Raw genomic sequence first — 23,567 nt, forward strand, 5'->3', positions numbered from 1 at the left:
ATTATTTTCTCAGATGAGGTGGGATAAATAGGAGAGTCAGTGGGGTAATCCAAGAGAGCTAAGTGGAGAATACTCATTGATTTGGGAGAGAGACTGGCTTCTAGTTCTGACTCTGCAGTTAGCCAACCAATCACTTTTGGCAGGTTAATCACTTCTTAGTTGTGAAAAATCTCTTGGCTCAGCTGAAGTCAAGCAATCTTACATGAGAATTGCTCCTTTGATATGACCTCTCCCAAGTTAGTCCAGGAGGGCCAGTTATTTAACTTGTTGAAATTGATTAAAAATCTACACTTTTGTTTTCTCATCCATGCTCTTTTTCAACAAAGTAACTCCTAGCATGCAAAAAGTTCAGACTGTGATCATCCTTAAGCTATGATTTGTACAAAGAAGTCTTATGGAAATGCTGGAGTTTTTTGTTTTTTTTTTTTTTTAAGAAACATCAGAATACAATTGTAATTGTCTTGTAGGAATTTGATTCTATTTGCAAGCATTTTAGCTTTTATTTATAGTGTGGTGTAAATTCATTCTTCCTGATGAGTGACATTTAAAAATTTTTAGTGTGCTTTTAAAAATAATTGCCACCAGAAACAGAGTTCTAGATGTACATTTGCTGTATTTTGTTGATAGTTTATAGTTTTAATTTTGTATGAAACAAAACTCTAAGCTATGTTGAGCTCTTAGGGGGTTTTTCATTCTACTTTTACATTATTTTACTTGGACAAACTAGGTTAAGGAGATTTTATGTTCTGTAACTTTTCTACTGTGTCTTTATTTTAAATAACCTTGACTTTTCTTGGTGTTTGTAGCATTTTGATTTCTGTTACCAAGCATTAACAAAGTTTTCTTTGCATAGAATACTGTTGTAAAATACTACTTGTATTTGGGTTCCTGTCTCAATTTATTAGGTTATTATTAATTAATTAATTAATATTATTATCTGAGGTTAAAGACTTACCTTTTCTTCCATGGACTTCATTCTTCCCCTAACCCCCTCTTTCAGTATTCATTTCTCTTCCTCCTTACTAGTGTTATGAGTTGTTGTGTTTATATGTATATATAGGCTTTGGGGAAGTGAAAAGTACATCCTTTCTTTAAAAAAAGTGTAGTTGTCATAGCTTTTGTCTGGATACCTGGATACTTTGGATTTTTAGCAAATCTGTCAACTTAGGGTCAGGTGTTTTCATCAGATGTAGTTATTTGCTTGTTTTGTCTAAAAATCTCAGGTCATCATCAGTGCCTATAAGAGAAACATGTGAATTTTGTATGTTATAATTCTTATTAGCAGGAGAAGTCAGATTCATAAGATCTTAGCTAAGTAAGACATAATTTATCTTTACAACAGAACTACTACAAACAAATTCAGCTAATAAATGTGCTCATTGTAATTAACAGGGATGTAAAGTAGTTCTGATTGTTTTTTATCTGAAAGTATGTGTTGTTGCATATGCAATGTTTTTTTTTTTATAATTTGTCAGAACATTCATTGAGTTCCTTTGGGTTTATATTTTTATGTATTTTTAAATAGGCCACAGAGTATCCTTAGGAGCTGCTCTTTCTGATATGTAGGCCTCATTTAGTTCTAATGCTACTTTTAAAAAATGAAGTTACTCCATTTGTAAGTCAGATTCACTGAGATTTTTATTCATTTTGGGACTGTTTGGTTTAAGGAAATACTTGGGTTTTTTTTTTTGTTTGTTTGTTTGTTTGTTTTGTTGTTTTTTTTTTTTTTGAGGGGTGGGCATTCTTTCCCTTCTTTAAGGCCTCTGAGGAACTCTGAGGGGTTGTAGGTTGCTAGATCATCATTCCATGACTGTGGATTTCTTCTGCTTAGATTCCTTACATTAATTGTACCTGTGTTTAATTGTATTTGTGCCTCATGCCATGAGGTATATTATAATCATAGTATTATGAAGTGTTGCTAGTCTAATTTGTTTCAAATAATATTTCTGAATATCAGGAGTGTTCTCTTTGAACCAGTTCAGTTGACCTAGACTAACCGTGTTGATGCCCGCTTGGGGAGATGGCTGGACGAGGCAGACCTTGCATGGAAATCTGCTCTCTGGCCCACACTGCTAATGTTGTCCCAGGTGTATTAGAGGCTTTGGGTCCTCTGTGGACTTTGTTGGATGTATTGTTTTTAGACTTTAGTGTTCTCAGGTAGTCATCGATTGTACACTTAGCTTTTGTAATCTTCCTCTCTTCTAGGTCCCACTAATATATGATAATGATAATCAGTGAGATGCCGCTGTTTAGATCCTGAGTGCATCCATAATGTCTTTCTCTTGTTTGCTAGGCAGAAGATGGTGTTAGTGATTACGAGCTGATACCTGGCACGCTTGCAGAGCAGGAGTAAGTGATTGCTGTTCAGCTTTCCGATCCTGTGAGTCCGATGACTTTTCTTCATGTTTTGGCACGACTGCCAAACACATGCATTAAAATCTCTCATGATCGTCAGTTTGTCAGACGATGGTATTGTTGCAAACGGTCTGTCAAGGTCCTTGTATAATCTTTCTTTTGTCACCTTAGTATTGTATCTATCGTGGTGGGGACACATAGATGGAAGATCACGGACGAGACCTCTGTTTTAGCTGTAGCTTTGGGTAAAGGCAAGATTGGAAGTGTGACATAAGCTAATGATTGCAAACCTCTGGTTTTCTATGAAATGTTCTTTTAGGAATGGGCCTTTGCTCAGTGCCATAGTATCAATGGCCTATTTCTCTGGTCCATGTGCAGTCCTTTATGAACTGCTGACATTCTTGTGGTTGCATAGTTTTTGGTGTTCTATAGCATGATTGTTTTAGGGTGGAATATAGCATTCTGTTTGTCTGGAGAGTACAAGGCTGTTACTTAAGCTATGTGGCAAGCATTTAACCAGTTAGTTTTGGACAGAGTGAGGCAAGTCATTAGAATACTTTTCCAAACTCTCCCTCTGTTGTGTAAACAATATCTTCTTAAGTAAAATGACTCAGATTTTCAATGGGCAGTCCAACTTTGACTAAGATCTCAGGCTACTTGCTTACATAGAAAGGTTTTGGTTTGAGTCATCCCTACTATTGTGGTATTTGAGAGAAGTGTCTAGAAAAAGCTTGCCCAATCTGTTTGTACACAATACCATTAACTGTGAGAAAAATGACTAGTGAGTGATCCGAGGAATAAAACTGTTTGTGGATTCTACTTAGTAGCATGCTGTTGTGCCTCCTTCATCTTCTTTTGAAATTGTTAAGTGAGGTACACACATTTCTAAACTGTTAACTTCATTATTATGAAATTCAGTACCATACTTAAGAGTTTGGGGGTTTTTTGCTTATGGAAAACATGAGTTATTATTTAAAATAATTACCTTATCTTATCAAGATGTACTAAGATAGAATACATTAAAATTTTAGAAAATTAGAATACATTTGAATTTTAGAAAATTAGTTAATTGTTTCAGATGCAGCATCCTATATTTCATACTGCCAGAAAGCTTTATCCTTTTAGCTAAACAAGTCAGTAAACTTCTAGTTCCTGCAAGAATTTAATGTTTTCTTATACTGACTACCATCTGAATAATATTTCATGATGATTCATACTCTTCGGTGGATACTGACTTTGAACAAATCATTTAACAGAGTCTTGACCCTTTTATTATTTTTCTAAGTTTTTCTTTAGTTTTGATTCTAAAAAAACTGACTTATGGGCAGGGGAAGTGAAAGAAAAAATAATCATTTGCCAAAATTATAATGGAGAAAAGAACCAAATCTTTCTTATGATTTCTAAGCATATGTGCTGTCTTTTGGGGTTTTCTCAGTGAAACGTATATCTAACTTGAAGTATTGTATTTCCCATGGTCATCACTTACGGAGAGGTATGTGTAGCTGCATCTATATTGCATATATGCTGCATAGGTAGATAGATAAAGAAATTTATTTGAAGAAGAGATATACATATATACACATTTTCCAGAGAGTGAATACATGCAGTTCTCTTGTTTGTAGGCTCACTTGTTTGAAGAGAATTTCCACAGACCTAAAATTATTATTCTAGGGTGGTTTGGTCTTGTTTAATTTCAGTATATGTAATATAATAGAATGTAACAAGGAAGATAGCTAGTAAAGTTGTAAATTTGACTTCATGGAAATTCATTCCTTAAAAAATAATAGCTCTCTGTTGCTGGTCTTAGAGCACCTAAATCTATTTTAAAATATCAAAATAGTTTTATTTTGTTTTTTATTTTTGTTAACAAAGCAAGTGTCAAGTAAGAATTAATCACTTTGTGATGATTCTGGGATTTCTTTTCATGAAATGGCAGTGTTTTCTGGGGTGGATTTAATTGATTTGGTTCTTAATTTGATTATTTAAAAAACCCAACCATATGTATACAAATTTTTATTTCCTTAAGAAATTACAATTTTCCATAACAATTCCTTTCCCCTTACTTCTTTTCTTGGCCTTTATCATCTTTTGTGATTTTTGTGATGTTTGTGATAAGTGAAAAGTTCTCAGTTTGTTTTAGATTAAATAGAAGTGTTGGTGACTGGAATTTAGAAAATTCTTCAACTTTCTCATTCACATTTTTGTCTGTTAAATAGGAAAAGGACCAGAGAAGCCTAGACATCAATACTGCCAAATGCATGTTGGGACTGTTGTTAGGAAAAACCTGGCCCCTTTTTCCAGTATTCCACCAATTCCTAGAGGTACTGAATGATACTACTGAATGAAATGTTTATTTGCCTGTTAAAAAGCCAATTGTGCATTTTATTTGTTAAATTTTACATAATTATATTATTACTGTGTTTTAAAATTAATGCTTATGCTATAATTGGTTTCAATTTTTTGGGTCTCATGTTTTAAATTTTAAAAAAATTCATAGCACTAGTACATTATAATTACACTGAAATAATCTTAGATGTAAATAATTTTTCCGTGGCCTATTTCCCCTCATTTCAGAAATTCTACTTTTATTTAGATTTGTTTTGAGCACAGTAAAAATTTGCCATTTACCTTTTTGTAGTCTTGATTGAGTTTCATTAAGTAGTGACTTTTAAAAACAATTTTAGACCAACCTGCATGCTTGCCAAAATTGTTAAGACATTTATTTAAAAGAGAGACCGCATAAAGTGATATAAATCAAGAAGGCCTAGGATCAAGCCCTCTATCTGATACGTGTTGGTGTAATCCTCCAACAATTCCTCCAGCAAAAGCATCAAATTCACTGGCTTGCTGCCCATGAAACTGGATGGCATAACATAGAGAATGTTAATTTGTGGTTTCCTAAGTTAGTATGGGGCCAGTTAGAATCCATTTCTGTTTTGAGTTGACACCACTTCCTACAGTATTGAAATTGTGCCTCTAAACCAAAAAAATCAGCATATGTGTATACAATATATATTTTTATTTTATATAAATATGTATAATTAATATAGTAATGATAAGTAAATATAATTTAATAATAAAAATTTTATGTAAATTTATAATTTACATATAAGTATAGATTTAAAATTTTCTATAAAAGTAAAAATAATATAATTAATGTTTAGTTTTTTTTAGTTAGAAAATATTTAGTATTTTTAAATCTCCTTTAATACAAAATTTTATTTGATTATAGAAGTATCTTCTGCTGAAAAGTAATTGTAATAGCCAAAATGAAATCCCAGTACCTTCTTACCAAGAATCATTTTTAAATTTTGTGTCAAATATGTTTACCTATTTCCTCCTCCCCTTTTTCCATTTCCTTTGCATAAAGGAAAAAAAAACATTTTTATGAGAAGTTTTTTGGAAAGATTTTCTGAATAATACATAATCAGTAATAACAAATATCACATTTGAAACAGTAATCTGTCATTTTCAGTTTTTTTTAATTACATACTCATCTTATGTTTTCATAAGCCCTTTTAAATAAAACACCTTAGAACTTATTTTAATAGGAGTCTAGGAAATTGCTGATGTTAAATTAATATCTTTTCTAATGAGTGTTGTTATTAACTCCTATTTTCACCAAAAGGTACTAGAATTCTTTTAGAAATATGAAATGTTTAGTTCTTTGAAAAATTATTCATTTAGTTTACATGCAAAAATAATCATGGATGCGAAATTTATTCACATAAATTTTTATCACGAATAATTTGTACCAATTCTTGTTGAAAAGCAGTGGCAGCAAAATGCAGCCTGTATTTTTGTTATGATGATAAAATATTCCTTGCTAAAGGAATAATTATCTGGAGGTACTCTAGTCATTAATATTAATGCAAGTATAAAACAGGGTGAGTTATACTCCCCTAAGGTTTTGCTGCCATTGTGGAGGCTCTCCAGTCCAGAGTCCAAATGGAAAAAGGAGTTCCCAAGATGGTGGTGTGGTCCAGAGATGATATTGTGCTAGTTTGATTTCCACCAATCTGGAATGTTGCCAGGACCTCATTTGGGAGAGTGAATGGAGTCAGAAAGACCTGAATCAAGTGCTACTTCTGGCTTATTTTTTGCCCTTGTGACTTCAGTTACTTAATTCCTCATTTTTCCACACAGAGGTCATCACTTTGTACTTGGAGAAAAATTTTTATCAGTTGGATTTTCCTTAGGATGGAAAAAAAAAAAATCACCATTCTGTGGCTGCCATAAGTCTAGTTCTCCATGTTGAAAAGACAAATTAGTGTCCGAGTCCCCCTCCTCGGCATCCTGTTCCATGTGCTTCCCCAGCTGGTGACTGGAGAGAGAGCCCACCTAGAATCCTCCTGTAAGGGGCGGGGGTGCCCAAGCCTATCATTCCTTCATTTCCTATCTAGGCCCCTGTCCTTGGCTTACTTCTTCCCACTCCCCTTCTCTTCCCCCCTCCCACCCCCAGATTTCTTTTGTTCCTAGCCTCCTTCTCTTCTCCCATTAAATTGCAAGCTCTTTGCGGGCTGTCTTTTTTTCTTCCCCTCCTTCTTCCTTCCCTTCGTTTTTTACCCTTAGCACAGGACTTGGCACATAGTAGGTGTCTAATAAATGTTTATTAATCGACTGGCTGTTAGACATGTATATCTATTGAGCCAGTTAATCAGTCTGCTATCCTGGGGAAATGTCAACCATGAAGATTGAGTTCAGATCCAGAATTAAGTAGGAAGAAGAAAACAATTAAAACATATTTTCAGTATTTCCAAGTTAAATAAATTTATTTATTTATACCAGCAGTCAAAATGGAAGATTGTCTTACATGCCTTTTGCTTATACTTTTTATACATTTTGGTAGCTTATGTGTCTCCCTGATTTTAGTGGCTAAGATATATATCTATTACTGGCTTTATGGCTTGTTTTAAAGACTATTTAAGCATTGTGGTACTGTATGAAAAATAAATCACGAATATGAGCCTTTCCTCACTTAAACTTTTTCTACTTGCAACCCCTTTTTCCCCAAGAAATTTTATGCAACTCTGGACATAAAGGCATACAAATCAAAACATTTACTGATAATAAATCTTAAGGAAATTTATTTTAAAACAATTCCCTAACATACATATAATTTTACCATTTGTTAAAGATGAAAAAGCAAATCTACATGTTAATAAGATGGGTGTGCTTATTTCTTTTTACATAAAAAATTAATTTGCTGAAATACTTGATACCTTTTATTATTGACCAAATTTTTGTGGACCCCCCACCCCCACATTGTTTCACAACCCCAGATGGAATTATGACCCACAGTTTAAGAAGATTTAGTTTAGATGATTCACCAATGATCCTAATACATCGTGCACTTTAAGGTTGTGCCTAGTTATATATATTTGATTTGTATATACCTTTACTACCTTTTACTACCTTTGTGTACCCAGTTCTAGCTGACAATCTACCTGTGTAAATATCTTCCGACTTGTTGGCAAGCCATGCTATACGTACTTAGGAGGTAAGAATATTCCTGTATGAATCTCTTAACAACTTAGGACTGAAGGATATGAATTTTCCAAACTCTCATATGATGACTGTTAGAGAAATCTGTACTTTTTCCCTCTGCTTTGGAGTCTCTTTGTATTTTTGCTCTGAAACTATCCGTCAGCTCCTAAAACATCACTCTTGTTCTGTTATGTAGTCCTGTTTAATTTGGGCCTAGCACATCTTCAATTTGAATCCTTGGTTTTAATATATGTATATCAGAAAGTTCTTCCATGTAGTCGTTGAAACAATTTCTAGTTCTTTCATGTGTTGTCCCTTTTTTTCTTTTTAACAGCAATCAAAATATAAAGTTATAAACAAAGACCAGTGGTGCAACGTGCTAGAATTTAGCAGGACAATTAACCTTGACCTTAGCAACTACGATGAAGATGGAGCATGTGAGTACAGGCAGGGTGCATGGGTGGTTCTCCTCCATCCTCTAGGAAACATTTGCACAAAACGTACTCTCTCTCTCTCTCTCTCTCTCTTCCCGCAGGGCCAGTGTTGTTGGATGAATTTGTGGAGTGGTATAAAGAGAAACAGATGACATAGGAATTTAACTATGCACAGCAGCTCAAGAGTCCCTGTTAGCACAGTTCTGTCAACCATTAGCCATAAATTGCTGTTTGTATCAAAGCGCATGCTGCTTTTCTCACCCAGTGCCCCTCCTGCTGGGAAGTTGTGGTGTTTGCTCTTAACAAGCCGACAACGCTTGCTGTGTAGCATTGTCCTCTTTGAAGGCTGCTTTGCATTTTGTATTTACACTACAGATTGGTGAATTTGCCAACGTCTTCACTGTGATGATGTGTATATTGCTGTTTAAATTTTGTATATGTGTATAAAAAAGCTTCACCTAGAGATTATTTCTGCAGAAATGTATTGTAAAAATAATTTTGTGGCACATTTTGGTCACTTTTTTCAAATGAATCTTTTATTTCTTTATTTGGTCCCAAATGTAGCATTTCAGAAAACAAGACTCAGCTCTTTGGACATTGTTGCCGTCAGCAGCCATTGCCAGTGTAACATTTCTGTTGAAGAGGTCAATTGTTTTGATAGGGGAACGAGCGTCATTTCTTCCTTCAGCAGCACGTGCCAAGTGGCACTTCATTTGAGTAAACTATTGGCCTTTAAAAATGGTTAAAAGTGTAATTATTCGGATACATGGCTGGAATATGCCACAGATAATATCTACTTGGCACATAAGAGTATTGGGTTGTTCTGTTTTTAAACATAAACATGTTCAGAATTCTTTTATGTTTAAAAAAATGAAACCCTGTAGTATTTTCGAGAGTGACACAAATCAGCAAAGTAAAAATATGCAAATACACACAAAAAAACACGAGATTTGGGCTCCTTTAAATTGCCTTTGGCATAATAGTCCCTTCCTCCTCCATGACACTCTTGTTTTCCTTTGGCTTATGAAGAAAGTTCAGGCTTCTGTTGTTTCCTAAACTAATAAAATGAAAATTGAGGTTCTCCCTCCATCCGGAATGAATGGTTTTGTTGGTGATCACGATTTATCCACTCCAGCCAACTGTGGGTCATGGTTTGCATTTTTAGTTAGGCTTTCATAGTATCCAATTTTCATTTTGTTATGTAATTAAAGGATGATATCAAATAGTGAGGATTTGTTTTTCCTTTTCTTTCCTGCTGGGTTTTTCCTGGCAAAACATTCATTGCAGGCAATGGATGTTAAACCACCAGCATTGGGTTAAATACACACTTATCTTTTAAGTAGGGACCACTCTTTTTGGTGACCGAGTAATTTGTACAGCAAAGTTTTAGCTATTATTTGCCCAAATGAGGAAAATTAGAGTGAATGGAATGGTACCTTTATATATTTGCATTTTATGTCTTGTTTTCTTTGCCTTATTACCCCTTCTTAAGACAAATGTAGATGCCAATACTTATTTCTTTAGTATATCTGGTGCTAAATAATGCAATGTCCCCTATGGTTTTATGAAAACAGAAAATTTTATGGTTTGACAAAAATCAATCTATTGGTGCATTTGAACAAATGAAATGGATACAGCTATTAATGTGCTATGAGCAGAATCCAAGACCAGGCAGGTAATTAGAAGCAGTTTAAAGTTGGATGAAATCTGCTAGCAGCATTTCTGCACACACGACCTTCTTCCCTCCCTCCCCCCCAACCTTTAGATTAAATGTGAATTTTTCGAGCTGTATGAAATGAGGAAAAAAGCACACAGGCATATTTCTCTACACTACTGTGTCACGGTTTCTCTGCTAACAATGTCCAGGGTTTTATATTTTATTTGAACTTTCTCTTCCCTGTTGTAATTCAGCCACCAAAGACAAATTATATATGTATATACAGTGTGTGTGTGTGTGCATATACAAAATCACGTTATGGTGAAAATGCAACTACTACCTTTTCCCACCAAATAGAAATGTTTGGTTTGCTGTGAAATAAACACACATAGAAGTTTCAAAAGCTATATAATGACTAAGCATACCTGACTATTCCTTGTTTGTATTCTCACATCTGGTCATTTCTTAGTGCCAATTTGCACAAGATAATTAATAACTGTGAGTGGATTATAAAATGTTTATGGCAAGCAACCAATATTAAATCCAATGTTTTGAAAGGATTTTTGTGTAAATGTACATATTTCAGTGGTATCGCCAGAGGGAAAATAGAGAGAAACATAGAGTACTGTTTTGATTTTTTTAAAAATTCCATTAAAACCACTTAAACCACATTTTAGAAGTAACGTCTCATAAATTTGATCAATTGTGATTCTTTTAAAAAAAGTAACACACAAAAGTCTTGGGTTTATTTTATTATTTTTAAATGCCAGATTAAGAATCTGGAGAATTAAAAAAATACTAAATGGCACAATTCTCAGAATATAAAAAATGTTGTGAAGGGGAAATTGCCTTAGGAAAATAATTAGGCTTTTTTAGCAGTAGAGAGTAGAACTTGAGAAATTTGTTAATTATGTATGGTGTTAAAAACATGAAACTCAAGGGGCAACCAAAATCTACAAGCTTTTGAAAATCCTGAATGGTTTTAATTTTGCAAATTTTAATTTTTTTTAAAATAAACCTTTGGGATTATTTGATTGGAGATTCCTTATCTTCCCCCTCCCCCCCCCTTCTATTTTAATGTAGTTCGTTTTAAGAATAGAGAGGTTATAGGAGGGATGGGATGCTTAGACTTTTTTAAGTCTCTGTCTACTTCTCTCTAGACTAGGTTGATATCAACTCATCATAGATAGCATCAGATGGTTGTTTAGTGGCTTATGCCAAAAGATTAATATATTTTCCCTCCTTTATTTCCAACAATATCCTCAACTCATTCTTCCTCATGATATTTGAACACTCCCATACAAGTGCTCACAGGGAAATGGAATGTGAAGTTTAGGTTTATGTTGCCACAGTGGTTGGTCAGAGGTTTCATTATTAGTAGATTCTTTTAAAAAACACCTGCTGAAATGTTGTGGATGTTCTTGAAGCATGAGCTAGTAGTTAAACAGATTTTTTTCCCCCCTTAATCTGAATAGGAAAACCTTTACACTTTTGTCCAACTTAACAGATTTTTTTTGACCTCCAATTTCTATTTTAACTGTACTTTTGAGGTTTATACAGAAAGCTTTAAAAATGAGCTTGTCTCCCGAATTTTAATTCTTACAACTGCTAAAATACCTCTGTAAGCCTTATCCTTTCATATGTTATATGATAAATGTATAGAATTCATCCACCAACTGAAGTGTTGGTTGTCTGTAACTGAGACCAAAATGTGGGTTGGTTTTTGTCAGAAAATAATTTCTACTGAAGGTTACTGCTTGTTACACGGACAACAGTTAACCTATAACTGTGAATGCTTTTATGTCTTCAGTATTTGCGTTACATCCATGAGGTGTGCAAGTCTTGTGATTCACCGCCTAACTCTTATGCCGCCTAACAGGACTTCAGCAGGTTGGTTTTAGGTTTTAACGGAATTGATGTAAAATGGTATTCCCACAAATAAAAAGAATTTGTGTTTGGTTTCAGAAGCTGTGTGGTTTTATGACTTTTGCTTAAAAAGTTCTCCAAGATAATGCGTTAAAAGTGATTTCAATTACATTTGCTTAAAACGTTTAATAGATCGGTAGGTTTATCCCAGCAGTGATTTCCTCCCAACATGATAGTAGAAAGAGGGTTGGGTTTGGTTTCTGTAGATTTGGATTTAAGCTATCTCATTGCTATAAGTTATTCAACAGCCGTGTGAAACAAAAAAGTTGCACTGGACAACCTCTGGGTCCCTTCTGATTCTGAAGTCTGTACAGAGATTATAGTGCTGGAGCAGGAAAACCTGAGTTCAGATCTGGCTTCCCACACTGACTAGTTGTGGAACTCAGGGCAGAAGTCACTTAACCTGTGCTGGCTTCAGTTTCCTCAACTGTACAATGGGGTGATAAAGATGAGGATCAAAGGGGAAAAGTAATATTTTTAAGGCTCTATGTGCGGTGCCCACCATGTATAGTTGCTTAATGATTTCTATTTCCCTTCCTTCCCTCCCCCAATCTGGTAGAAGTGTGAACATTTTAGTTTTATGAAATCTAAATGTTCTCTCCCCTAAAATTATTCTTTCCTCTTGAAGTTTGTTTAAAATGTCAATATGAGCTATTTAAAGCAGAACCATCATTTCATCTTTTGGGGAAATTCCATCTTACACCTTTTCCTAGTTAAACTTTGTGTTGTCTGTTTTTTACTCTGAAAATTAATTTTCTTAGATGCAGCGGTCCTGCCCTTTCGTTGATCTTCCTCCATCAGAGTATCACAGATTTCAGTCATCCTAGTGGACACCTGACTCAAAATAGACCTCCTTTATTACAAGTGTATGTTCTGACTGAGCCTTAGCATCTTGGATGTTTGCGTGGCCCATGCCATCCTCAAGCATTTGTTAATTGCCACGTGCTTGATGTTGGGGACACAGATCCAGGCAAAACTATCCCTGCTGTCAAGAAGCTCCCATTTTTCTGGGATTCCTACTCACATGTGAACACGGCCGTGAGGTGGAAGCTCTGTGGGTGGGTGGCCGGCCGGCAAGGGGAGGTCAGAGAAAACGCTGGTGTCCGATGTGAGGAACAGCACGGAGGGGCAAAGGGGCAAAGAGAACGAGCACTTAAGTGCCTGCTGTATGTCGGGCACCGTGCCAAACACTAGATAGCACAACCACCCCAGGAAGTAGGTGTTTTTGCCCCATTCTGTTCTTGGGGAAACAGAAGTGGCTTGTTCAACGTCACATGGCTTGTCCAGGTCCATATTGGAACTCGGTTCTTGACTCTAAGCTCACCGCTCTATCCACAGCTGGGTGCTGGACTGTCTGGCTACTAGGACCGGAAGGATACGGTGCAAGTCCATCGGAGGGGTAGGAAGGAGCCTGGTATGTAAAGAAGGCCCGATCAGGGAAGTTGGCCTGTGATTCTACAGACATTCAGCAGGAATGACAGGTTCTTTAGGGAAGTCACTTTGTTAGTGGAGGAGGGCTGGGAGAGGGAGAACCAGGCAATCTTGGGGGGGGGGGAGAGTGAAGGGGAGCAATGGTGGCAGTGCAACAGGTGCTGGGCTGGGTTTGAGACCAGGAAGACCTGGGGATGAGTCCTACCTCAAACACCTGGCTCAAGTTGCCCTCTAACCCAATTTCTTCTTCTGAAAAATGGGGATAATGACAAGGGCCTGGGAGGATAAAGTTACATGACATCATCAGAAGCACTCCGGAAACCATGAAAATCATAAATGTTAGCTGTTCTCAAAGAGTACAGCTATGCCCTTGCTGCAGGGAGGGCCCATTTGAGACTGGGTAACAGTGAATGCCCTCACCAGTTGGCCACCTCCGGCCCCAGTGGGAAGCGGCTAGGAAAGGAGGCAGATGGCGGGACCCGTCCCGGCTTGTGGCCTGGCCAGGTCTGAGCAGCAGATGAACTAGAGGGCAAGGGCCCGGTGGAGCCGAGTGGCTGGCTCACCAAGAAGTGGAGATTGGCAAAGGAGGAGCCCCGCCTGGAGGGCCACACCCTGGGTACTAGTCCCAGGCCCCCAGGACCATGCCAGCCTCCTGCTGCCTATCATCCCTGAGCCAGTCCATGGGGTCCTCATGACCACTGCTGTCTGGCTCAGAGCCACGCACAAGCGTTCCTGTGACTGCATGATGCGTATCCATATTTTAAATATTTCCTAATATTTTAGTTGCGTTTGCCACACAGGTGTGCTGTAAGCAGTGTGTTTTAACACCTCCGGTCTGGACCCCTGAAATGAGGAGTAACCTAACTCTATCACAGCCACTCCCAGTGGGGAACAATGCATCCCTCCCTCTCCAAATCAGTTAAGCCTTAACCACAAATACATCTTGGGGACTGGGACTATCCCAGCCAGATTTTCACTGGCTCACAGTAAGGATATGCACTATGTATTTAAAATATTCTTAGCAGGGGTCTGTAGGTTTTACCCAAATGCCAGAGAGGTCCTGGCCCCCAGGAGGTAAAAACAAAACAAAAACTTAAAATTTCCCATCTGATCTTTCCTTCGAGTGAATTTATCAGGCTGCCCAGTTTTCTCATCGATCATGAAAACTGTCAAGATGACAGTCACTTCTTACCAAGTTTCCATCATTTCTGCTTTTGACTAGTATCTTCTTATTGGTCTATATCAGCTCTAGAGCAGTTTCCCTCGTCATTTCCTGAAGAATGAAATGATCTTCAAATCAAGTTTTTAAAAATTTGCAAAATTATGCAGACATTTGTTTTGCATGACTGTAGACATTTGTAATGGGTTTTATGTTTCTTGCTTTCTTAAATGGGTAACAAAGGGGGAGTGAGTGAGGTTAGGAACTAAAAAAAATTTAAAAATAATAATAACCAGCTGCTCTTCTACTCAAACTCTGGATGGTAGAAATTTCCCTCACAATTACACCTTGCCTTAGCAAAGGCTTGTGGTCCATTCTACAGATCTCCCACTGGTGCTGCCAACATTTTCCTTCTTCCTTGATTAACTTTCTATTATATTCCCACAGGGATTATTTCACCTCAGGTTGCTTATCCTTACCCCTTCCCCGTCCTAAACAGAGGGCTTTGTCTCCTACTGTGCTGGGTAACAGAACCCATCTATTGGGATCCTCTCTTCTGCATCCCCTGCTCTTTGGAGCCCCAGGTTGGGGGTGGCACTGTCCCAAAGTTCAGATTTTTTGTCCAACTAGTAAATTTTCAGTTCTCTCATGATGGTCTCAATTGGAGATTCACTGGAGACCACCAGATTTCTGCTGGTCTTTGAGCAATCACAAGTACTCATTTCAGTCCTGGAACTATGAGGAGGGCTCTGGAGAGGAGAGTGAGGCAGGTGACTTTGCCCAGCCCTCCCTTGCTTAAATCCAATTCCCTTGTATATCATGGCATCTCCTCCCTGATGCCCCAGTCCTCTTCCCAGAAGAAGTCCAAAAAACAATGCCCAAGTGCTAAGACTAGGGAAATACCCTTTGAGGCATTTTCAGCCTGAAGCTGGAAAGGGGATATTTCATGGACACTAAGAACCACTGTGAACATTAGGAAATTTATGCTCAGGACAAACAAAGGGTAGTAAAAAATCATTAAATGACTCCCATAAGGAGAATAAGGTCCTTGAAATGTACTAAAAATGAAATTATACAAATGTAAAGTCCTATTGAAGGCAATAATAAATATATATTCTACTATTCTGCAGACCAAATAGAATCTGTATTTCAGTGTGATTTGGGGCATCGAACTTACAAAAAATGATGTCATAGATTTTTGGATTTTTAATCCTTGACTTTTTTTCTATTTTTGTGAACTGTTATTGATAATATGGGGAACTAAGGAGACTGTGCATTGAAGTAAGCACAAAAAGTCAGGAATATATTTTAACTGGACAAATCCCAGATTTTCTTAAAATAGAAGTTTCAATTATTAGAAAATTATGTCGAGATAAATATGTATAGTCAGACAAAACAAAGCTCTGTGCTGACCACATTCAAAAATAAATCCTTGAATTCAACACTTCTTGTTAGAAAAAGGATAGCATGTCCACCATTTGTCCACTGAAATATTTTGTCAGTCATTGTATTGACCATAGTTCTTAAGTTTTTCAAAGTTTAAAACGCTGCAGTTCTTGTTACTGTATACATTTTTCTCCCAGTTCTCACTTTTTTCTGTCAATTCATAAGTCTTTTACTAAAACATGTTCTGATGGTGAATGACCATAGTTCGACCTGAATATATAATCTGGATTTTGTTTGTTAGGAGTCAAAATAGCAGAGAAAACCAGCATTTGGAGTCCTTGAGAAAAGAACAGCCTAGAGACTTTTCTTATGTCTGTTAAAAAAAAATAATTCTGTGGGGAAATGTCTTAGTTGTTAGGACAGCAGTATGGACATTATGAATAGTCTCAAAAGTAGAAGATAAACATACCTTCAAAAATAAGCTAACTAGTCCAAAAGTCTATCTCCTACTGCAAACATATAATAGATTTGGTTCCCAGACTTTCATACTCTATGTATTTAAGTTATTATTTCAGGTTTTACTTAGAAATTGTGAATCTTTCTCATCCTTTATAAATGTACACATCAATCTAGAACAACAACTGAAAGCTGAAACTGGAGATCCATTATTATTACAAGGAAGTAGAATTTAAAAAAAAAACTCATTTTATACTGAACCTCCTGTTCTTTGAAAATAATATTTTTCAAAGTTCTTTATTTTTGTCCCATTGAATTGTGCCCCTTTACAGACACCATCTGAAGAATAAGGGATCATGAAATCCTAGCAGTGAAAAAAGGAAGTTCTGAAGGAAATCTTTCTTTGACTCTTGCCTTAGAATTGCCTAAATTTGAGTATCTGAAATTGTAAAACCAATGTTCTCTAGGGTATTTATCCTTATACTTGGGCCCCTAAAAGAGCTGCAGCTGTACTCATTACCAATGAATTAACTGATCCTCACAAGATGACAGCCTATCTCAACTGTAGAACAGAATATTAACTACCACATCTGTCCTTTCTTTACTGGGGCTCTCAGTCAGTACTGCTTATTTCTGTTTCATTCATCATTTGTGACTCATTATGCATCTTTTATCTTGAGGATGAACAGGAATTGGAACTGTAGCCCCGGTTTTACCACAGAAGCTGCCTTTTGCTCTTAAATAAAAACATGTTAATCAATGTACCTTTTTTGTATGAGTCAGACTGCTTGGAAATACTTAGTTTTTTGTTACCACTAAATCCTGGAGCCTCTCAGTCACTGTCTGCTTAGTTCCTGAGCCTTCTTCCCTCTTATTTAACACTATTTGCTGAGTCCCCACCTGTTCACCATTTTGTTTGGTCCTGGAGTAACAAAGTTTAATGAGCAATGAGCACCAAACACTTTAGAAGATATGATCCTTGTCCCCAAGAGTCCTAGAGTGTCATACATATATTTAGAACTAAAAGAAAGAGACCATGGAATCCAATCCCTTTCTTTTACAGATGAGGAAACTGAGGCTCAAAAATGGTCAATGATTTGTGCAAAGTCACAGAGCCAGAATTCAAACCTTAGTCGTATCATAAATTTAGAGAGGGTAGGGCCTTAAAGGTCAGAGGCTAGCTCCCTAATTTTTCTGTATTTTGAACCTGAGGCCCTATTCACTGTACCTTGTGGTCTTTAACACCATGCACACATGATATAAATGATGGAAGTGTACAATGGAGTTATAAACCCAATTGTTCAGAAGAGAAGAACAGGTTCCTTTTCACTGGGGGAGATGGAAATCTTCATGGGACAGTTGAACTTGAATTAGACTTAATATAAATAGAAAAGGGGAAAGAGTTTCCTCCATGAAGGAAAAGAAGAATCTTCTAAACAGATTCTGCCATAAAAACAAACAAGTATTTATTAGGTACCTACAATGTGCCAAGTACTGTGCTAAATAAGCATTATAAATATCTCATTTGATGCTGACAAACACCCCTGGAAAGCAGGTGGTCTTATTATCTTCATTAAAACTGGGGAAACTGAGGCAAGATAGCATTTAAATGACTTGGGCAGTGCCATATATAGTAAGGGTCTTAGGCCAGGTTTAATGTTGGGTCTTCCAGATTCCAGATGGTTTAGCATCCAAATGGTATAGGTGTTTTGGGGGGAGAGAATGAGGGGGTGAAGATAGAGGAAAAAGAGGAATAAGGGGGAGGGGGAGAGAAAGGAAGGGAAGGATAAAGGGGGTATGGAAGGAGAGAGAAATTTAATCTGCTGGATAGAATTTAAAGATGAAAGGAAACAATCCCCCCTCTTCTGAAACTGGAAGGAGGAAAATATAGTTTTAGACATCTGTGTGGAGACAGAAGACAGGGAAGCTCATTCCAAGATAATCTTGACTTCAGTGAAATGGCAGGTCATCTTCTGAAGGTGAGGACAGGAAAAGGCAGAGGGCAGGGCTGCTTAACTTTTGGTGTATTGTGGACCTCTTTGACAGACTCATGAAGATTTTGGATCCCTTTTCAAAATCATGTTCTTAAATGCATTAAAATAAAATAAATAGAATTATAAAAGAAACTTTCCTTCCTTGCTTGCTTCCTTCTTCCTTTCTTTTCTTCCTCCCTCCTACCCTTCCTTCCTTCCTTCCTCCCTTCTTTCCAGCCTTTCTTTCTTCCTTTCCTTTCCTTTCTTCCTTCTTTCCTCCTTTCCTCCTTCTCTCCCTTCCTTCCTTCTTTCCTTCCTTCCTTCCTTCCTTTATAGAGATGCCCTGTATCTCTATTCAGGTTCTTTCTCTCCCCCTCCCTCCTTCCTTCCTTCCTTTCTTTTTTTTCCTTCCTTCCTTTGCTTTCTTCCTTCCTTCTTCCTTTCTTCCCTTCCTCCCTCCTTTTCATTCTTCTATCCTTCCTTCCTTTTCTTCCTTCCTTCCATCCTCCCTTCCTTCCTTTTCTTTCCTTCCTTCCTTCCCTCCTTCCTTCCTTTCTCCCTCCCTTTCTCCTTTCCTTTCCTTTCCTTTCTTCCTCCCTTCCTCCCTTTCCTTTTTCTTCCTTCCTTCCTTCCTTTCTTCTTCCTCTCTCCCTTCCATCCTTTCTTTCCTTCCTTCCTCTCTTCCTCCCTCCTTCCTTCCTTTTCATCCTTCTTCCTTTCTTCCCTTCCTCCCTCCTTTTCATTCTTCTATCCTTCCTTTTCTTCCTTCCTTCCATCCTCCCTTCCTTCCTTTTCATCCTTCCTCCTTTCTTCCCTTCCTCCCTCTCTTCCATTCTTCCTTCCTTTCTTTCCTGTCTTTCTTTCTTCCATCCTTCCCTCCCTCCCTCCTTCCTTCCCTCCCTTTCTTTCTCCCCCTTCCTTCTTTTCTCCCCCCTCCCTTCCTTTCTCCCTTCTTCCCTTCCTTCCTTCCCTCTTTTCTTCCTTCCCTCTTTTTACTCCCTCCTTCCCTCCTGCCCTTTCTTCCTTCCTTCCTTTTCTTACCTAACTTTAATCACCGGTTGACTGTTGCCTCAGTCAAACCAAGACCCATTACCAAAGTCTCCCACTGCATCAGGGGCCATCCCCAGTTGTCCTGACCTGTATTTGGCCACTGCACGCAGATGGCTCTTTGGTCCCTTTGCCCAGCCCTCCCTCACTTCTGTCCAGTTCTCTTGTGTGTCATCTAGAAGGAAGAACATACGACAGCTGCCCATAACTCTTCATCCTGTGTCACTCTGTCCCTGACCACCCATGACAGGGCCTTCACCAATGTGTTAATTGCTTTCCTTTGTTTTTCTTCATAACATGAGTATAATTTGCAGTCAGTTGTGTCCTACTCTTCCTGACTCCACCTGTGGTTTTCTTACAAAGATACTAGAAGAGTTTGCCATTTCCTTCTCCAGCTCATTTTACAGATGAGAAAACTGAGGCAAGAGGGGTAAGTGACTGGCCCAGGGTCACTTCTAAGTGTCTGAGGCCGGATTTGAATTCAGGAAGATGAGTTTTCTTGATTCCAGACCTGGCAGTCTATGTGCTGTACCATCTTAGCTCCTGATGAAGATGCCAATCCTATCTGATTTTTATCTTTCAGGCCTTTTTTCATTCATACATTTCTTGGACGACATCCTTTATTCCGCTTATCATTTCTTAATTCTTTGCCCGTGACATGTCATCGTATGCTCTTGCCCATCACACACCTCTCCATAAAACCTTGGGGCGATCCTCAATTTCAGTTATTGAGAGTCATTAGTATACTTTGACTCAAAGCCATTAACAGTAGAAGAAACTCTACAAAAGTGGGTTTCTTATTAGACTATCTCTTCCTATAAAAACACTTATTAGATTGATCAGCATAAGAAGTTCAGGGTTAATTTAACAACACAGCTTTGACTTGGAAAGACTAATATCCGAAGTAGGATGCTTAATGAAAGAGCAAATGAATTTCTACTCTTTCTGGTTCAGAAGATTTCCATTACTACAGTTAGATACTAGGACCTTTTCCCCTAGATTTTCTTTTTGTGAGTGGGTTACTTTTTTTTTTAACCTTCTAACTGCCAAGAAGAAGTAAAACTAAGGCCTTCTTTGTATCATTAGGAACCTTTCTGAATACCAGCATTTTTCAAATTCAGCCTATAGATCATAGAATGATAAAACTAAAGACCGGGGGTTATAGCTTCATAAAATAGCAAGAGCCTTGGACTCTTGGATACACAGGGGACCTTGTACACATCACATAATCTGTCCTTGTGAGCAATTCATTTCACTGCTCTGGGCTTCTTGGATCCTGGACTTTATCTCTAGTGTCCCTTTCTAAGCAGAAATTCTATGGTGTTGATAAGATCCCTTAATTGTTGGTTAGGAAATCTTTAATCCCACGAGCACTACAAATATCAATCTAATCTAACCATTCTCTCTGTCTCTTAACTCTGCCCTCAACGCTCCCTACAAAGGCGGACACACACACACAGAGCTCAGATAGTATTTTAACAATAATTGCTTCTCGCTCCAGGGATTTTGCGTGCTGTAGTACTGTGACCTGGCTCCAAGGGATGTATGATCAACCAATTAGAAGGTGGAAAGATGGATAGCCTGCTACCCTCATGGTGATAACCAGTCATGGGTTGTTTCCAACACAACCATATCTATCCTTATCCCCCAGCATCTCCACATTCCCTCCCTCCTCCCACTATGCAAACTCCCCACTTTCTCCATTCTTAGATTCAGAGTTTCTCAGGGCACCCCAGCAGTCATGGCAACGGCAGCGTATAAATACCACTGGGAACTCCCTCTTAATTGTCAGAGTCATAATCTTAATCTTCAACAACCCACTCCCATAAGATAAGGATCCCATATATTCAATTACTTGCTAAATCTTATTTCTACCTCTATGTATCATAGCATACCTCATTAACCATCCCCAATTGCTATTCATAGTGACCCCTCTGGCTGAACCCCTTATTAAGTCTCCCCTGAATTTTTGCAATGGTTTCCTAATGAAAGCTCTGACTCGAATCTCTTCTGGCACCTATTTAATTTCCATACAGCTGACAGGGATTTTCTTAAAGCATATAAATCTGACCATTTTACTCCCCTACTCAATAAACTTTAGTATAGGAGGACATGATATAACTTGTAAAAAGTAAATGTATACATTTTAATGCTTATTCAAAGATTTTTCCGCTAATGGAGATGTATGATCAAAGCAATGTAGAGACCACTAAGCCCTACCTAGAGCAACTAGTGCCTGATTAATAATGCCTCCTACAAACATTTGTAATGTGCTTTTGTATATTGTCTTGTTGGCCCTATTCCTGAGACTGCCCATTTCAAGAAAGTGAGAGAATATTTCAGGTAGAAAAAAAGGGTAATTTAAATGAGAATAAACCATTCAATTTTTATTATTTATTTATTTATTATTTATTAATCAATTTATTATGCATCTATTATGGGCTAGACATAATTTTTTTTATATTGAACTGAAATTCAAATACCCTGTCACTTCCTTTCTGGTAGTACTAATTCTGCCCTCTGAGATCATGTGAAATCAGTCTAACTCTTCTTCCAAAATCATGTTGTATGTACTTAAAAATGAACATGTCTTCCCGATAGAAACTATTTGAGTTTATTTCTATCTTTGTATTCCAGTGCCTAGAACAATCTCTATCACACAGTAAAAGTTCAATTCACTGATTCCCATTTAGTCATTCTCAGCTCCTTAGAGGATTATAGCAGTAGTCCAAGGAATTCGCTAACTTTTTTTAATGAGACCTTCAGCAATCAATAATTACCCAATTATTTTACAAATATATTTTTCATTCTGTAACAAATATGTGCATTTTTGAACTATCCTAGGTTGTTTCAGCAATGATTCATGCAAACAATATTTTTGGTGTTTGTGTGATGATAACTTGTAACCACTTCTAAGTGCAACATATTCTTGAGGTTTCTTGTCATCAAATTGTTTCCAAACCAACACAAGAATTTGACATTCTAGCACCAACTGATTCCCAGCAGATGATCAGATAATGCTAATTTTGTTCTATACTCCGTATCAGCCTAGCTCCATCATTACCCTGTATCAGCATAGCTCCATCATTACCCTGTATCAGTATAGCTCCATCGTTATCCCGTATCAGCATAGCTCCATCGTTATCCCGTATCAGCATAGCTCCATCATTATTACCCTGTATCAGCATAGCTCCATCATTATCCCGTATCAGCATAGCTCCATCATTATTACCCTGTATCAGCATAGCTCCATCATTACCCTGTATCAGTATAGCTCCATCATTACCCTGTATCAGCATAGCTCCATCATTACCCTGTATCAGTATAGCTCCATCGTTATCCCGTATCAGCATAGCTCCATCATTATTACCCTGTATCAGCATAGCTCCATCATTACCCTGTATCAGCCTAGCTCCATCATTACCCTGTATCAGCCTAGCTCCATCATTACCCTGTATCAGTATAGCTCCATCATTACCCTGTATCAGCATAGCTCCATCATTACCCTGTATCAGCATAGCTCCATCATTACCCTGTATCAGTATAGCTCCATCATTACCCTGTATCAGCGTAGCTCCATCATTACCCTGTATCAGTATAGCTCCATCGTTATCCCGTATCAGCATAGCTCCATCATTATTACCCTGTATCAGCATAGCTCCATCATTACCCTGTAATCATACTTTAATAGCTATGTAATCATGCGATGAAGATATTTGAAGGTTTGCCTTCTTCTCCTGCAAATGTCAGGCTATTTGAAAGCTTTGTTGAGCATACGAGTTACACGCCATCTTGAAACCATCATGGACAATTACAAATGTCCTGCAGAAACAAACCTCAAATTATTTTTTATTGCAATACTGAAGCTATTTTCCAATTTAAATGAATTCTCCATCTATGTTACTATTCTTCTTTCTGGCGGATTTCAGATGAATTAGTTGGCAATATGGGTTAGTTGTTCAGTAGAATTTTTATGACACTGTAGCCAACATGACAGTCATAGACAAAAAGAAAGACACATCTGAAGAGATTCTTTCCTTATGAAAGTTGTTGTATATGTAAACATTGTTAAACATTATAAAAAATGAGCCAATATATATGAACTTTTAAGTAAATTTGCCACTTAACACAGCTGTTAGCCAGTAGACAAATATTTTGTATCATTTACTATTTATTTTTATCAGTTGCTTAGGTGACTAAAAATTAAAAACTAAATTTCCATCTCTCAGCAAGAGAGTTTGAAAAACTCTCCTATC

General features: G+C 37.4%; 1 protein-coding gene across 7 annotated transcripts in view; it reads left to right on the forward strand.

Annotated features, from left to right (window-relative positions):
* Positions 1 to 11,900, forward strand: part of DCUN1D4 (defective in cullin neddylation 1 domain containing 4) — a 77,148-nt gene extending 65,248 nt beyond the window's left edge. For all 7 annotated transcript variants that reach the window (XM_031942947.1, XM_031942948.1, XM_031942950.1 and 4 more), the window contains 3 exons: positions 4,572 to 4,676; positions 8,177 to 8,279; positions 8,378 to 11,900. In XM_031942947.1, coding sequence (XP_031798807.1) covers positions 4,572 to 4,676; positions 8,177 to 8,279; positions 8,378 to 8,433 — 264 coding nt within the window. In that variant the 3' untranslated portion in view covers positions 8,434 to 11,900. The remainder of the gene's footprint in view (positions 1 to 4,571; positions 4,677 to 8,176; positions 8,280 to 8,377) is intronic.
* Positions 11,901 to 23,567: the final 11,667 nt, after the last annotated feature.

Source organism: Sarcophilus harrisii, chromosome 6 (genome assembly GCF_902635505.1).
Source record: "Sarcophilus harrisii chromosome 6, mSarHar1.11, whole genome shotgun sequence".
In the NCBI taxonomy this organism is placed as follows: Eukaryota; Metazoa; Chordata; class Mammalia; order Dasyuromorphia; family Dasyuridae; genus Sarcophilus; species Sarcophilus harrisii.